Source organism: Marmota marmota, unplaced genomic scaffold, assembly GCF_001458135.2.
Source record: "Marmota marmota marmota unplaced genomic scaffold, marMar, whole genome shotgun sequence".
Lineage (NCBI taxonomy): Eukaryota > Metazoa > Chordata > Mammalia > Rodentia > Sciuridae > Marmota > Marmota marmota.
Genome location: NW_026000242.1, coordinates 19,092,647 through 19,111,256, shown reverse-complemented (window position 1 = coordinate 19,111,256; position 18,610 = coordinate 19,092,647). Strand labels below are relative to the sequence as shown.

The following is an 18,610-nucleotide window of genomic DNA, read 5'->3' as shown; positions in this document are numbered from 1 at the left end:
CCACAGGCAACCATCTAAACTGTGTGCTTACTAATTTGTAAAATTATCTAACCTGTATTCATTGCTTCACTTGTGAAGTGAAAGAGTTGGCACAGGCATAGATCTCTACAATGCTGAAGTTCTAAATTCTACATTTTTCCTAAGCCAGTCTTCCTAGGAATACGTAATTCATGGCTTAATAGCAGTAGGTTATTTATGGCATATGAGGCACTGCATTAAACACTTTACATACAATGCCTCATGTATTTAGTCCTCACAGTAATCCAAAATGTTAGATTCTATTATTATTCTTTTATAAAATGTTTATTATTAGTAGTATCAGGTCTGTAGTTATAAGTTATACAAAGGCAGGAACTTAGTCTGTTTGTTTTTCACTACTCTCTACCCAGTACTTATCTTAAGGTATAGCACATAATAGGTGCTCAGTAAAAATTCTGTTTAATAATACATTGAAACAAATGAATGATGAGGCAAGGCCAAGCAATATTACCCTGAGATTTTAGATCTTGCTCCACCTAATTTTTTTCTCTTTCCATTCTCTCTCTCTCTCCCTCCCTCCCTCTCTCCCTCCCTCCCTCTCTCCCCCTCTCCCTCTCCCCCCTCCCTCTCTCTCACCAAGGATTGAATCTCAGGGCGCTTAATCACTAAGCCACATCCCCAGCCCAATTTTTATATTTTATTTTGAGTCAGGGTCTTACTAAATTGCAGACAGTCTCGCTAAATTGCTAAGACTGGCTTTGAACTTGCGATCCTCGTGCCTCAGGGATTCGAGCCACTGGGATTGCAGGAATGTGCCACTGAGCCTAGATCTCTTCTCATTCTCTCAACACTTCCTCCTCTGCTGCTGCCTTCCCCTTCAAGAGCCCAATTATCCCTTCATTCTCTTTACCCATTACCATTTGTTTATAGACCTAGGTATGTCTTTGTCGAATTATCCTTTGCTCAAGGATTATATTAAATTTTTCTCTTTACTCTCCCATGAACTTTACTACAGTTCTGATTATGTATGTTTTAGGAGAGGAATCTATTAAAATAACCGATTCACTCAACCATCCCCAACAGAACACTAGTTCATCAAAATGGTGAAATGTAAGACTATTATTGAAATATTAAATAAGAACTCTTTCCTACCCTTGCCCATAAAATGCTGCAACAATGAAACTCTCTTCATAAGGAAACGTGCTTCGGCCCGTATCCACGAAGCTCCCAGCCTTGCCAGCCCTCTGCAACAACCACTCTGCGGCTTGAGCAGAAATTTGGCCCTTGTGGTCTGTGGTCCTCCTGTCTGACTCTGACCACTTCCCTGGTTTAATTTATTTCAGTACATTGTTAAGTGTCTTATTAATAAGACTGAGTGTGCTGTGTCTTATATCTAGCATCTGACCTTAGCTGACCTTTTGGCTTTAGCTATCTTATCCCAGCCAAGTACTGAAAAAGTTACTTGATATGTAAAATAGGTTGAACTGAGATAAGGAGGTGAAACACTCCTCCTTACTCTTACCTGAGGGAGGAGTTAGCTATAGTTCTGTTTCCCTCTCTTCTGTTTACTTCCTTCTAACTGCCTGCATGACAAGGTGCCAAGGGAACCACTTAGGAACCAAAGAAAAGATGCCTTCTGCTGTTGTTGCAGCCTTTTCTGTTTCAGTGCTTGCTCTTCTTTCCCTACAGCTTCCCATGGTTGCCTCCTTTGATATTTCAGTTGCAAGTTTATACCCATTGATGTTCCTTGACCCCTGGCTGGAGGGGGATCCTTTCCAGTCACTCATCAAGTTGCTCTCTTTTATCTGCCTTTATTGAACTTCAAATAATCTGTTTCACTAATGTGCTTATTTCCCTGCTTCAGTTTAGTGTCTGTTTCCTCTCACTGTCATGAGAGTTCCTGAGGGCAGTGACTCTGCCTATCTTCCTCCATGCTGTATCTCCAGGGCCTTGGATATGCCTGGTCTGGCTTCTGGTGGGCATTTATGAAACAATGTCGTGGCTCTTGTGGCTCCAACACCTCCAGTAGGAGACAACTGAGGGGTCAGAATGGAGATAAGCAGAATCTGCTGTGGGCATCACCACCTATGCCTTGACAGTTCCAGGCTCTACATACACTCCTGGCTGAAGTGGCCAGAACACCTGTGGATTTTCAGAACATTTTTATCTGGCTCTGCAAATCAAGATGGAATTTGCACACATTTTTGCAGTTGAGGAATTCCTTTAATCTCTAGCTATTTTTTTTTAAAAAAGGATTTAACTTAGAATGAGCATGAGTTGCATACTTTTATTTTGTTGTTGATGAATTTGTTTTTGTTTCACTAACTGTTGAGTTTTAGGTGAGAAAAAATTAGAATCTGTAAAAGTTATTATAATCACTCTTGTTCAACTCCTAGGTTTTCCTATTCTTCCTCCTCCATCTTCTCATTTTCTTCTTTTCCATCTTCTCCTTTTTATTCTTTTTCTACTTTAAATAATCATATTTGTGCAAGATCATCATTCACTTGAATTTTATTCTCAATGGAATTTTTAAAATTTTTGTACTGGGAACTAAACCTGGGGACACTATTCTACTGAGCCACATCCACAACCCCAGCCCTTTTTATACTTTATTTTGAGACAGGGTCTTGCAAAGTTGCTGAGGCCTCAAACTCGTGATTCTCCTGCCTCAGCCTCCTAAGCCTCTGGGATTACAGGAATGTGCTACTGTGCCTGGCCTCAATGGAAATCTTAACTGCACTACTTAATTAATTCACTGCAGAGACATTTAAGTAACTGGCCTGGTAAAACTGCATTTTTCTTTTAGAAAGTATTAACAATGAATATTAGCAAACTACAACTTATGAAATAAACTAGACTTAATAAAATGAAAACTTTTGAATAGCTTTCCATTGGCTTATTTTTGAATTTTAAAAAGTACTTCCTTATTAAATGCATACATGCCCATATACATAGGCACGCTGGATTGCAAAATGAAGTTTTCATGCTTGTTACAATGTTCAATGTTTCTGCCATGGATGAGGAAAGTGAATTATTATCACAGGGCACACATACATACACACACACACACACACAAACACAAACACACACTTAAACATACCAATAACTAGGAGATTAGAATAGGACTTCTAAGCTTACCTGTCACCTGATATGTTAATTATACCAATAATAACGATGACTATAACAGCAATGAGTAATTACTAAATTCCAGGAAGAGTCATTTATAAAAGTTATCTAATTTAATTCTCACAACTATCTAATGTCAGATAGCATTATCCCCATTTGTAGATGAGAAAACCAAACCAGTAAGAAGCAGAGCTGAAGTTCATAATCATGTCTGTTCACTCTCTGCACAGTACCCACAGTCGCATTATAATTGGACACCTTTCCAATAACACACTTAGTCATCCTCAAAAAGAAAAGACTGTGCAATGATTCTTTTATTTCCCCAACCAACTGGATTTATAGTGGAAAATCCTAATATATTTAGATAATTACATCAAGCAAGTGTTTTATAACATTACCTATTCTGCTTAATTATGCATTCTGAAGCCATCTACTCTTCTCAGTGAAGTGAAATTAGAAAAGAAGGCTGAACAGGAGAGAAAATGAAATTAGGCAGTTCTTATGAATCATATTTTCTCAGGAAAGTGTCAATCCACACACATAATCTAGTATAGCCACTGTGTAGAATCCACATGAGAATAAGATATTTCTCCTACCCTCAGAAAGTTCATTGCCATTTATCTATATATGTATATACACATAATGTATGATCCTCATTACTAATTATGTACTCAGATCTGCATACATGTAGATATGTACAAGTGTGTTTATGTGAAAACATATACACACATTCACAGACACATATATAAACATGCAAATATTTACGTACATATAAACACATATGCATATATGTGCACATAATTAGTAATGGTAAGGGTAGGATCATGATTACATTTATTGAGCACTAACTGTATTCTAGGTACTGTGCTAATTATTTCTATCTTTTTTAAAATCTCATACCAATTCCAATTTTAAAAAGTGTTTAAATGGTAAGAAAGTGGTTCAGTATCATACCATTAGTAGCTGGTGACCTCTGCTTTTAATCTTAAGTATGCTTTATAGTACAGCTCTGGGAGGAGACTATGACAAGTCTATTTCTACTTTCTGAAAAAGGTAAAAGACTTAATTTCAAATACATCAAACAAAGTTGGAATATAGGAATCATTCTCAACCAAAAATAAGTCATCTTAATGTTATCCATTAGTTTCCCATGGTTTGCTAGGGTGAAAAATTGACTAAAACTGTATACTGGGTTGTTTTAAAAGCATTGGTCACAGACCATACAGACTTTATTGAAGGGCAGTAGAGCTTGAGTTCCTGGGCACCTGTTGCATACATCCTCAGAAGCCCCTATGCACTTGGACAGTTACTGAGGTGGGAAAAACACAGATGCATGGAAGGAAGAGGAGGCAAGGAAGTGGAAAGGGAGATTAGAAGAGAGATGATCTTGACCTCTCCTTACCGCTACTTGCCATTTCCCAAGGGAACTTGGCCTTGCTCAAATTTTCCTAGTACCCACCATTCTTTAAAGTAGGGTTACCAAGAAGCTGTGTCCAGTTCTGAAGATGTTTAGCATTCTAAAAACCATCATTTAAATGCATTTGATGAGGGCTTGCCATTTCTAATTTCACTGCCTTACTATTAATTTATCTCTCATCCACTTTCAGTTTTGAGCTTTGGTTATTGAATCTATAAACCCTGCTTTTAAAGTTTCTTCAAGTAAAATATTAACATGAAATAAAAAAAATATTTTTCCCAAAACAGAGGTCAAGACATATGTGATATAATCTGTGCCTATCCATGAAGAATCAAACAGAAGAGTTGTATCAAAAAGCCACATGCCCAAGGTCTCTATGTATCAGAAGATGATTTTTGCCTCTTGGGATCAGTGGCCAAACACGTTAGGCCAAATTGACCATATTTGGTGCCAGAAGCCTAGTAGGAGGGGGAAACACATGTATCTCTGTGGAGCAGACCAAGAGACCAATAGGAAAACACACAAAAATGTTCTAACTATTGCCATTTAGTTACAGCACAATTCAATGTATGGGTGGAAGCAAATGTCTGAGGAAAGTGACCTTGAACAATTTCCATCCAAACTACAGAGCCTCTCCAATATTCCAGTTAATGCTGGCTGGGGAAATTAGTGATAAGTTCTCACCATAACCTTAGACACCAAAAGCAAGAACATTCATTCCTCCCCTAGCCCATGTTTGTACTGCTCTCCATAAAAGGAGTGGTATTGCCTTAAAGATGTTGTGTTAGAGTCAACGTGTTTCTAATTGACATTTAGCTTAGTCATAAGCCAAGCATCACAGAAAGCACATACGTTAGTACTGATGGTGCTTCATACTAGTGCTTCATACTTTGTGGGACATAAAGGTCTTTTCATGAAGCCCATCGATCATCATTCTAACATGCCAAGCCTGCTTTTTCCATGAGCAACTGAGAACAGACACATCACTGAACACATTAAAAGGGAAAGAAATGTAGAAACCAAGCGTTGACACTTAAATTTTAATGCTGAGCAGCATTGCATGATTCTGCAATAATGTAAATCATGCTTGATGGATTATTTTCGAATTAAAACTGGAAGAGGTGCCACATGCTATTTTTTCATTTACAATGTTCTGATGTGGAACTCACATAGTGTTTCATAGCTCACCATCATGCAAGAGACTTTAAGATTACAACAGTAGCAATTTTCCTATTCTAAATTTAATTCTTTTTTTAAATATTTATTTTTTAGTTTTCAGTGGACACAACATCTTTTATTTTTATGTGGTGCTGAGGATTGAACCCAGTGCCCCGTGCATGCCAGGCGAGCGCACTACAGCTTGAGCCACATCCCCAGCCCTAAATTTAATTCTTAAGAGGAAAAAATCCAACATATTGATGCCATTTATAGTACTGTGTTCTATTTTGGCATCTTTTCTTGATACCAAATGAATGAATGGATAAAAATACATGCTTTTGAGTGACCTAACAAGTAGAATTAACTGTTGTGAACATGTTGGCTAAACATGAGGCTGAACATGTTCTAACAGTCAAAACCTTCCCCCAATCCATGTCTGTACTGACCTCCACACAAGAAGTGGTCCTGAAAAGGGCTGCTGAGTGTTTTAAGTAAAATTGAGTGTAGTCAACCAGGCTTAGACTTTCAGGTCCTGTGTGATCTCATGATCTTGCAGACATGTGTCAACCCTGAGGCTCTGTGATTATATCATGGACTCTTCCCAAATCTGGGTTGTCACTTAAACTAAAATCATCAGGACCTTTTTTTTTTTTTTTTTTCTTTTACTGTGATGAAATTTATGGTCAACTTTTCAAACAAAAAGGGGAAATATTTTCTTTAGTTTTAATTCTTAAAACCTGTCCAAGGCTCACATACCTTCTTTTTTAACTGTACCTCACTTCACTATAATTTTACTTTTTTTAATTTACTATGCTTTCTTTCAAAATGCTCGGCCTAAATATTTATGTACTAGATCCAAAATGGCATTCATTACAAAAAATCCTTTAGAATTTTGACCACAGGATAGGAACAAAACACAACATAAGGAATTAATAAAGTTCGTTCACCCTCACACCACTGTATTTAATCTCAGAAAATGATCTCTATCCTTCATGAAACCAGTGTCTGCTTTTAATCATAGGGTGGTTTAGCTACTTACCACAAAAGAATAATAAATCCTGAATCCAGGTTTTGCCACAAAGTAGTCATCAGACTTGAATGTTATTTTAATTTGGTTTGTTCTTGATGTTATCCTTGGAGGAACTTCCTTGTGTCCACACCATCGGCCTCTAATAACGGTACTGGTTTCAGATACATCTTCGACTTCCACAAAATCGTACCTAGGATCAGTTTGACATGAATAAAAATGTTTTGATTAAAGTAGATTTTGAAATTTATAATTACACTGAGAAATTAAAACCAACAAAAGTGATTTATTGTTATCTACCAATTGAGATGACTAGCGTACCTACAGAATTGTTAAAAGGAAAGCTGGGTAGGGATGAGGTTTTCCAAACTCAAACTTTGGTGATCTAGTCTAAGAAAATCTGTACATGCATTCAGTTACTGTTTTCAGATCACCAATAATCCAAATGGGCTATTTCTGAGCATCTATCTTAGAGAGATTTCTTAGAAAAACTAACAACTGTAACTGTTTGTATATTTTAGGTGTAGCTCAAATTATCTGCCCAAATGTTTATTTTATAAGTCTTTAAAACAAATTTACTGTTTAAATTAATTTAACAAATTCAGTTCTTCCTTGAGGACATGATTGATATATATGTAGCTTATAAAATCAGTATTCTCATTGCAGAAAATAAACAAATATGGGCACAATTTGTTCTATTCTCTTCATGGAAACCATATTATGGGAGGATCACATCATAAAGTGTGACATTTGTCATAAGGGAAAGCATTTAACTTTGGGGAAACGTACGTGCGACTCATACTGGACCAGTCTGGCTGGTTAAACGGTGTGAACTGAGGACCCTGGGCTCACCTTGAGCACTGGGCAGAGAAACTTGGGATCCAGGATGAAGGAAAATAGCCAAGGCCTGTTTAATTATCCCATGTGACCATTCAATCCTTGAAGTTCCTCTATACAATCCTATCACAGTAGGATATCTTCAGTGATACAGTTTCCATCTTCTAGTGGTCATTTGTTTTATTTCCAGAGCCCTGAGATCTTGAAACACTCTGCTTATTTGGCTGAACTATCTGACTTTCAGTTCTGGTCATCACTATCTCACTCCTGAGCTTGCCTTTCTCAAATAATTTCAGATGTCAAAGTCAAAAGCATAGGGTGGGCATTCAGGGTGAACAGTGGCAGAAAACTCTGATGCATCTTATATTTTTCTGTCATGGTTACCAGAAGGAATCTTCATAAGAAGCATCAGAGCTAAATATGAATAAAACTGGTGAGTATGGTTTACCAGTTTTACCCATGAGCCTCTTACTTGATTGAGAAGGGTAATCTAGGGAGTAGGTGAAAAATGTTAACATTGTGACTACATTTCTTTGACAGTGATTTATGAGGCCCTTATGTCCTTTGCCTCAGTTTCCTTATGGGCAAAATAAGAAGGCTTATATAATTTTACCAGCTGGATATCTCTTGGGTGCTGTGTAAATTAATTACTTAACATTTATATGGTGTTTGGAAGGTAAAAAGCACTAACAAAACATCATTATTTAGGCAATAAAATATTACAATGTAAACATCACGGAGGCTTTGGAACAGATGGTAGGAAATCAATTGCATTTCATTTTATATACAGTGTATGTAAATCATATTTACTGCTCAAAGCATAACTATACTTGAAACTTTGTTAATAACACTATAGGTCACTTTTGTTTTCAAAAAACAACATCAGTTTAATTTTACTCAGAGTCCAAAGTTAAGAGGGTACCATGTTTTTTCTTAGGGAGGATTTTGAGACAAGTAAATGATCTGCTTTTTCCCGTCTCTTGCTTCTTTAACTCATTCTGTATATTTTGAGACCCAGTGAGATATAAGGAAGGGTCCAGAAAGAAAACCATCCTAACACTTACTCTCCTATTTTCAACACTAGGATGCCCAAAGGGCTCACGGCTAGGACTAAAAGTTCATTAGTGGCTTCCCTTCTGTGGAGCTGTGTGTGGTTCCTATCCAAAATCCCTTGGAATTTGAGTGATGGATGAGAAGATTATCTTTTATTATTCATAATAAGCCCCTTTCAGTCACAACTGAGTTTATCCTGATGTGATGACATTTGGCAGGCCCCTAGATAGCTTCAGGATGGAGGATGGTCACCAGAAAGACCAAGCTATGATTAGAGGGTCAGAACTTTCAGCCCCACCCTGAACCTCTTAGCTTAATCACCAATAGCCAATGATCCAATCACCCATGCTTCCATAATGAAACCTCCACAAGCCCTCCTAACTGTGGGGTACAGAGAGCTTCTGAGTTGGTGAATACATCAAGTGTTTAGGCAGTGATGCATCTGGAGAAGGTGCCCTTCCATATACTTGCTCTGGAGAGCTGTAAGGACCCCTGATTGTCCAGTTGTTCAGTTAGAAATGGGGGAGGACTGGGATCTGCAAGTGAATTTAATGTAGGAAAGGCTTGTGGGATTGATAGCCAACTCTAAGCAGATGGTGGCAGAGTTCATTTGAATTGTGGGATACCCAGATGGTGGTGGAGAATTGGTTGATGTGTGGGGGGAACCCTACACGTTTGGTATCAGAAGTGTTTTGTGGGTAGAAACGGATCATGGTATCTTCTGTTTCTCACCTTTAACAATCTCACCTTCTGTCCTCACCTTTTAATAGAGTTTTCCCCCCTAGGATTTTTTTTTTTTTTTTTTTGGTGCATGTCAGTACAGAAAATTAGTTCTCTCTTTCAAGGTTGAAAAGACACAAGATCAGCTTTAGTTTATTCTCTTTGTAAATATTAACTGGCTCTCCTTGCATGTATTAGTCTCGTTTTCTGGCATACATTACCCTCTGTGGTCCTAGAAAGTAATAGTCACTGCTGTTATTCTTGGGAAAGTAGCAACATAATAAAAGCTGTCAGCATAATAAACATGCAACAAAGGAGGATCAAATTTGAGACACCTCTTTTTTATTATTCAAAGAAAAATAAACCTGCTGAAAGGATTTAGCAGTTCAGTAGTTCATTGGCAATGCAGAACAAATGCATGCAGTAAAGTATAAAAAGAAAAAAAAATCCCTCCCAAAGCCTAACACATGATAATTAAGTGAATAAGATGCTGTGGGAGGGCAATTCAAAGAACAACAGCCTGGACTTTCTCTGAAATGTGTTAAGAAGGGAGAAGATTATCAGGTCCAACTTTCATCTTCCATCCCTGGCCCAGAAACCACAGGAAACAGGTGCCGGAGGAGCACTGATGCTGTGGTTGTTTTCTCTTCCTTCCTATACATATCTGAATTCTTAAAAGTATGAATTCAGACTAAGGTCCTGACCAGAACCTCAGCTTCCATCTTCTCTCAGCTTTGGGAAAGTCATGGCTACAATTGTCTTGGGTCTATTCCAGGAGTTGAGTTGAGGGTTATGCTCCCTAAGCCCATGGCAGGTTCCCACACTCTGACCAGGTACAGCTGCTGCAGGTGACTGGGATATTGAATGCATTTACCTGCTCACAATGCCTATTCTCTGCTTGGAAGGTCATGGACCTCCAGATTGTACGCTTCTTTGGAAGTCACAGAGTCATAACAGTTGCCAGAGTTAACATGGCAGGCTATCAGGCCCTCAGTGGTAGCATATCTATAGTTTTTGTCTGTAGGGCTAATAAACAGCTTTTTGGGAAAAGAAGGGATACATCTTAGGTAGGTCTAAAGGGCTCAAAAGAAATGCCGATGTAAAGTTTTAAATTCATCTTTTTTCTATACTTTGTACCCTATAATAAATATTTTCTCCACACTTACCTACAGATATCATTTTCTGCTTCCTCTAATCCAAATTGATTGTCAAATGCCAGCTGTATCCTGGTTTTGTCTTGGGAATGGAGCCGCCATGTCAGAAGCAGGTTCCTGGGGTAGCTATTCGGGAAGCGTGGACTCTGTACATGACCGTTTCCTGTCACTTGGATGGTTTCTTCTTTTCGGTACAAGTCTGTGAGGTGATTGCTCTCTGTTAGTAGTCACAACTTGTATAAATTAGTAGGTTGCTCCAATTACAGGAAAGCAAAAAAAGAACAATTTATAATACAACATGACATTTCAAAGCACTTCGTGATTTTCTTTACAAACATGAGACCAAATGGTAGTATTCAGATTAAACTAGCAATATTTATTTCTATTATCTCCACCTCCCCAAATTCTTCACAAAGTTTAATGCCCCAAACTTCATAGTTTGGGGCCTCTCTTACATCATTCCACAAACAAAAATTAACAACTATTTCAGAACTCAGGTTCATTTTGATTAGAATTAAAATCATCAGATAATTCCAAATAGTTCAACCTTTCTCTTTTCTATGTAATTCAAATAAATAAATTTTATCATGCTGACAATGTAACAGTATATTTCCAGTGACTAACATAGTAGGTACTTGATAAATATTGCTGATAAATAAGTAACTAAAAACAAAATACTCCAGTAGTGTTCAGTGGCCATTTATTTTCTGTGCATTTTTTCCAGTGAATTTCTCTACCATAAAACTACAACACATATATAGTTTTATGGTAGAAAAACTACATACATATGTAGTTCTATGGTAGAAAAAATATATATATTTTTTGGCTGTGGCTTTCTGTTACTTAAAATAGAACTGATTTTTGTGTAGCTTTTTGCACATTTTATAATAAAGAATTTATGTGGTCTTTGTCCTGGGTTTAAGGAATGAATCAAACCCTTGGAATTTCCCAGGTGGTAGGATTACCTTTGCTTTTCATGGTGGGTCCCTGAGATTTCATGTGCATTTATCCTAATGAGGCAATTTACTGTGGGTGTTTACATGATTTCAGGATTGGGGCTGGCCATGCCAGGAAGACCAACATGGAATTGAAGGAGGCTTCCAGCCACTTGAAACCAGCCTGACCTGACAAACTTCAGGATAGACGTAGGGTTGGAGGCTGATGGTCATGTTGCTAATTATTCAGTCAATCATGCCTTCATAATGAAACCTCATTAGAAACCCTGGATTACAGGGCCAGGAAAAAGCTTACTGGTTTGTGATACACATTAAGGTACCAGGAAGGTGATGTAACCTGAGGACAGAGAAACTTCACTCATGGAATCCTCCCACACCTCACTCTATGTGTCTTTTTATCTCACTGGTTCTAATATATATCTTTTATAATAAAACTTTTAGTGTTCTCCTGAGTTCTGGGAGCTATTCTAGGAAATTATCAGAACTTAGGGGCTTTGAGAACATTGAATTTGAGCCAGTTGGTCAGAAGTACATGTGGTCTGGGTCCTCCAAACCTACAGCTGGTTCTTCAGTGGGGGCAGTTGCATGGGGTTTGTACCCTTAACTGATGAAATGGGACTTAAGGAGTTTAAATCAACATGGGATCTCTTTTTCATATCACCCAGTATTCAGAGTTTTTTTTCTATTTTAGATGTTGGCTTTTTAGACCCCACCACAAATAGACCTCAAGCCACAGTCTATTTGTGTTTTCCTGCAGAGCGTTTACTTTGAGGTCTATAATTCATTGAGCCTGGGCAATGAGACTAAACTAGCTGGTGGAAAGTACTATAAAGTAAGGCTGCTGAGAGTGGCTATTAAAGTTTCCAAAATAAGAGAGGGAGAACACACAGGAATTGACATGCCAAATACAAAAGCCTGTCTACATAATTTTGTGCACATAGAAATTTATTTATTTATTTATTTTTAGCTTGCTCAGGGTTTCATATGCAGCAGCTTGCTCAGCTAGATTTTGTGTATGAGTGAGAGACCCAGGAGGTGCATTGGTAGGAGAGAGATGCCCCACTCTATGCCTCAGGATGACAGCACTGGATATGTAGTAATATTACCATCTCCAGTGAATCTGGCAAATGGACAACCTCAGAAGAACCAAGAAACATTTCTACCAATTGATCCTTAATTCTTCTCTTCCCTTGACCTTTTGCTGAAAATGTAACTATGAAAATTATTATCTGCTCATTTCATCGTAGGGGGTTTAGGAAATGGGTCTGAAGACTATTTTCTAGGTTGTAGGATATGAGCTATCAATCGCTCAACAATGATTGAGTAAATGCAAACTCTGACCATATGTACGGCAGTATTTTTGAGGCTTATTTGAGGATTGCTTTCTTAATTTTTTTCCATATTTTCTTAGCTCTTAACTTTTCTTTCTAAATAGTGTTTTTAATCAAAAGCAAATATGATTTACTAAAACAAAACTCTATATCGTCCATGGCAACTGGATTCCATTTACCATGAATAGAAGGACAATATATCTAAATATATAGCTATTATGTTTAAAATATCCATCTAGGTGATCGGATTATTGCTTTGTATAATAAGGGGGGGCCAGATGGCACATTTCTCTTAGATTTCTTTCAGGGTTAACATTCAGTGGTTCTTTGTGTGCTCATTTCCTGTTTCAAGTGCTACTCTAGATTCAGGTATAATTTAAGAACATTTAAAGAGTGATTCCTATCTTCCTACACCTGGAAAGCAAAGCGAATGTATACCAGGCACAAAGGAATGCTAAGTGCTGAATGTAAATGCTGTAGTTGCAGACCTAGATAGTGGTGAGTATAAAGGGTATTCGTGGCATCATCGTCAGAAGTCTATCCAGAGAAGTCAACCTGGCCCAAGGGAGACAGGGGGAGGAAACAGGCTTTAAATGCAAACTACAGAAATACCTAAAGGCCAGGCAGAAGCCATGCAGAAGTGTCTGCACTTAATATAAATGAAAACACAAAAGCTGTGGAATGGGCAAACAGCTTGTTGAAAGTGGTTCAGAAGTAATTCCTGTCTCCTGGGAGGTAGCTACTAGGGTGATATGTTCTAACTAAAGAAGGGCAGTTGGCCATGAAGCTGCACCAGGGAAAAAGTCAAAAGGAACATGTAGTTAAGAAAGGAATGCAAAGGGATGGGTCAGAGTCAGCGGCAACATGTTAAGCCCAGGAACTGGGTCCAGCATGGTATTTTTATACTCAGGGGTATTGCAAAGAGAAAAGGTTTTAAAGACATACAAGTTCAATTTTGATCTGGTGGTGAAGAATTCAAGTGGAAATGTTAACAGGCTTTGTGGATATGGGCAAAGGCTTGAGCTGAGAGAATAGAATAGATGTGAGGCCTAAAGGAAGTCTTAGGAATCTTTCAGAGAGGAAATATACCCTGAGTAGGGATAGCTATATGCCTGGTGCCTAGGAGTGGTAGCTGATGAAAGAAGAGTTGGGTAAGTTAAAAGTAACGGCTGGGAGTGAAGCCAAGTCTAAGTTAGACTAAGAAAAGGAATGATTTCACCATTACTGATACAGTGGTCAAGAGAGTCAAATGCAGAAACAAAACTAGGGAATTTTTTAAGTATAAAAGGGATTTGTCTCTTTTTTGTTTTAGGATGTCAATCAAGTCTAGATTGTCTTAAAGATACTAACTCTGGTTATAAGCGAAAGGCTAATTATAATTTGATGATGATAAAGCAGGAAGAAAGAAGTATTTTCTTTTTTATATTGTTTGTGACAGCACTTGTTTCTAATTTTGTAAATATCTCACAGACCTATGCTCTACTATTATTTTTTCTGATTTATTTGTCTTTAGAAATAAAATTTTGCAAATATATACACACAGTGAATATGAATAACAAAAAGCTATAGAAATGTTTATTTTGAACCAGACATTGTTGTAAGCATTTTTCTCATTTCATTTACAGGGTATAATCACTTTATATATGCTCTCCTGTGTGTGTGTATGCTTGCACAAGCATGCACATATATGACCGTATGCACTTATAACAATTCTCTGAAATGTGTGTTATTATTGCCACTATTTGACATGTGATGATTCTGGAGAGGTCACAGAGCTGGTTAAAGGTGGAATCAGAATACAAACCCAGACAACCTGGTCACATAGTTCTTGACTACTGAGCTATATAAAGTGTTCTTCCCTCTTAATCTGAAATTTGCTATGCGCAGTTTTAGATTCTTGGCTATCTGGAACACATTTTAACTTCTGAATCACATTGTTTACGTATGATTTATAACTTCATGCCAACTCATGCCTAATCTTAGCAGAGGACTTATAGAGAATTATAGATACAGAGAACAACTTATCAGGTTAAACCTGAGATCACTACCAAAGTACTTTAGGCCAAGTCACATTCCTGAAAACACACATTTACTCCAGTGTTCCAATAGCAGCTAACATTTATGGAGCAATTATTATATGCTACACACTCCAATATGTGGTCTAAAGCCACTACTTCACTTAATCCTTACAACAGCCCTGTGCAGTTGATACTATCCTCACTATACAAAGGAGGCTCTTAGAGTTTAAAGGATTTGTGACCTCAAGGCCCAAAGCCAGTGGTAGAATCAAGATCTGACCCTAAGCTGTCTACTTTCAAAGTATACATGCTTACCACAGTAAGCACTGTATATTAGCTGTTAAGCCACAAAAATAGGAAACAAATCACTTTTCATTGATAGGGAATAATTTCTACATATGTTTTTATAGCAAGAATATAAAGTCTTACCTTGCATCTTAAATACAGAAAGAAGTTCATATTCTCATAAACTCTGAACTATTCATTTGACTTACAAAATGTAATTTTTCAAAAAAACCAAAATATTATACTTATATCCAGTCATCCCCCAATCTTCTAAAAAGTATTCCAGATGAAAAGTCTCCATAGGCACTATCACATATCTTTGAAGTTCATTTAGATTAATGGTTCTCAGTGTGGTCCCCAGACCAGCATCATGGGCATCATCCAGGAACTGTTAGAAATGCCAGTTCTCAGGCTGCACCACAGGCCTACTGAAAGAGGTTCCAGAGAGGGAGTCCACCACAGGCATTAGTAAGTCCCCTGGCAATCCTGAACCCTAAAGTTGAGAACCACTGAACATTCAAAATTTCTACTTTCTTGCTTCTTATTATCAATTTCTCTGGTTCTTCCAACTCCTTGCTTTGATTCTGTACCTCACATCTGGCTTTTGGTCTCACCTCCTTGGCTGATGACCTTTCCTGGACTCACTTTCCTGTATTTGACCTTGGAACCTCCTTCAGGACATCATATCTCGTATACAATAAGGGGGTACCAGGCTACCTATTTCTTTGCTCTTGACACTAATCAGCTGGATCTTGCACCTTATCTCAGTTATCCTCATTCATGAAAAAGTCATGACTGATCCCAACAAATACATATAATCCATCACATATAATAGTGTTTAATAAGAAATGAAATTATGAATAATGGCAATACATCCTATCCTCTGCTAGAACACAATACTGTCTATGACAATGCAAGATGCAAAGGGCAAATTCTAAATTGTAGAAGTAAGGATTAAAATACCTGATCAATGTTTATGTTTCCATAGGAACAACAATGATATAGTTTGCAGCTGTGCCACCTCACACAAATTCAGTGCAATAGTACAGACATATTCCATTTGCCTCATTTTTTTGTCCCCATAAGACAGCCAGGAGGCAACAGCATGAACTCAGAAAACTTATGACTACAGCTACAAGCCCAAAACAAAGAATAGTCAAGAGTCAGGAAATTCCCAACTTGCAAAGGGATTATTACCAAATTTCATTTGTAAATTGACTGTGTCATTATCCAACAATATGTCAAAGCAGCACTATCCAGTATGCAGTTAAATGATATGTAAACCATACAGCCCAACTTCTGCTGCTAAACAACCACAGGGAAGCTCCATTTGTATGGGGTGAAATATAGTTCATTCAGATGCATTTTATAAGTTTAACATAAAAATAAATTGACCAAAAAATGGGACATAAATATTATTGCTTTCATCCTTTTTTTTTTTTTTACAGAATCTTTGTTGTTGTTTTTGTTGTTACTTTAACAGGTAACAAAACCAACAGAGAGAAATTTAAATGATTTATTGCAAGTCAAAAATAATGAAAGTCTGGTATAGTATGTTCAAGCACTGAACCCTGAATTCAGCTTTACCATGTTCTAGTCTTGGTAACTTTTCCCAGAACTACAAATAGCGGCACTAGACATATCATGTCATCTTTCTGGTTTCTGTTTCCTAATTGATGGATCTGGACAAAGTAGCATATATGATTTTGTGTTTTTTTTCAGGTCCAAGATGATGTGACACTCAGAAGGTTTTTTTTCCAAGGGGACAAAATTGTCAGTGGTTTGACATGGCTAACAGGCAAAATGAGGCAACAGTGGGACAGTGGAATCTGAAACTCCAAATTTTTAGTGGGAAAAATCATTACACCTTTTGCACCTAAAAATGATATTGTATACAGTCTTATGCTATCATTTATAGTAACAGTATAAATTGATGATTTCAACAAGTTGACCAACACAATTTTTAGGAAAATCTTTACCTGTCACCAATTTGAAGAAAAGTGTCCCTTGACATAATTATCCACTCAGCACATTAATTTTTATTGAATATGTTATGAAGGAATTAAAACAAATCTTTTAATTAGATATAATGTATTTTTTATGTTTTCAAAACTAAGGAAAGATTTCTCTCTGAAGCTGGCTAGGTACATGAGATAAAAACAAATACTCAAAGTTGCCTTATAATTTCTTGGAAAGTTTAATTGGAAAGTAAAAAGAAGATTGTATTGCAGAATATTAAATTCCTTATGGAAAAGCCTTCATCTTGTTTATGAAGGTAACCTTGATGCCTTGCCAGTCTGGTTATATGGAGACACTCAAAATTTTCTGTTACATACTACATGGATGAATGGCTACAGCACATAGTTTTTTAAAACTGAAAGGCAGATAACAGCAAGAAAGATAACAAATAAAAGACAATTTAATAAAAAATAAAGTTGTAAAATGACTCAAATATTGGAAATTCAATTCCAATGTAGCTGGTGGCTCTGACACTTGTAGGAGCACATTTAGTATGAACATTAAAGGATTATTTTTGAGAGAGTTTCACTCAAATCATCCTGTTTGCTATCTGGCTTAGATATTAATTCTGAAATGACTGCTTCCTACTCCAGACTATTTCAATCAAGGAGTCTATTTACTGTACCATAGCCAGGTCCTACTACACTTGAAATTTGTAACCAGAAAGGAAAGGACAGAAGGATGGAGTAATGGTGGGAGAGTTTGCTGTTATATTTGTGGTCTGTTCTCAAATTTTTTTCTATTAAGCAATATATTAAATCAGGTGACTACTTCCTACAGACTCTCATTCTAGGCAAGCATCCAATTTAGAATAGCAAGCTTGGCAGAGTGAATCAAAAATTGGTTTTGTGTCTTAGAAATGTATCATCATTATTTCTATCCAGCTGTTTCTGATGATTTCTGCATTGTCTTTTGACAAATAAAAACTCAATACAGAAAAGTGTCCTAGGATGAACAACCTTAATAGGTGAGACCCGTGCAATATATTGTTTTAGCAGTGCACACACACACACACACACACACTCATATGATGGATTAAAAGGAGAGTAGGCAAGTCCCTAAATTAAGAATGAATAAGTGAATTTGTTGTATTCCCCACTGTGTTTTTTTTTTTTTCTGTGCTGGAGATAGAACCAGGGCCTTTCACATTCCAGGCAAGTCCTCTACCACTGACCCACCCTCAGCCCTGAACAGGTCACCTTATAGAACAGACCTTAAAATACCCATTTGCAAGAAACTGAATTTAATTAGATTATATTCCTTGAATTATTTTCTAACTTAAAAAGTATAGGGCTGGAGTCTCACCATGAGAACTGATAAAGGTGAAAATTAAACTTTAACAATATTAGCTTGGAAATCAGCATGTAGGCTTATTCCCCCCTCAGTGTTTGCTAAGGCACTGAAGCTTATAATCAATGGACTGAATTCCCTCTGGGACCATTAATGGGACAATTTTCATTAAGGAATTTTCTGTTAACACCTTGCACATGTTCCTAGTGAGAACCAGTTTTCCGATAGCCCACATCAGCT

At 37.2% G+C, this 18,610-nt stretch overlaps 1 protein-coding gene across 5 annotated transcripts in view; it reads right to left on the bottom strand.

Annotated features, from left to right (window-relative positions):
• The window catches only part of Pdgfd (platelet derived growth factor D), a 231,506-nt gene that overhangs the window by 71,204 nt on the left and 141,692 nt on the right, over nt 1–18,610 (bottom strand). For 4 of the 5 annotated variants that reach the window (XM_048795790.1, XM_048795792.1, XM_048795793.1 and 1 more), the window contains exons 2-3: nt 10,484–10,688; nt 6,720–6,900 (exon numbers count right to left, since the gene is read on the bottom strand). In XM_048795790.1, the coding sequence (XP_048651747.1) occupies nt 6,720–6,900; nt 10,484–10,688 (386 nt within the window). The remainder of the gene's footprint in view (nt 1–6,719; nt 6,901–10,483; nt 10,689–18,610) is intronic. The other variant, XM_048795791.1, reaches the window with a different exon arrangement.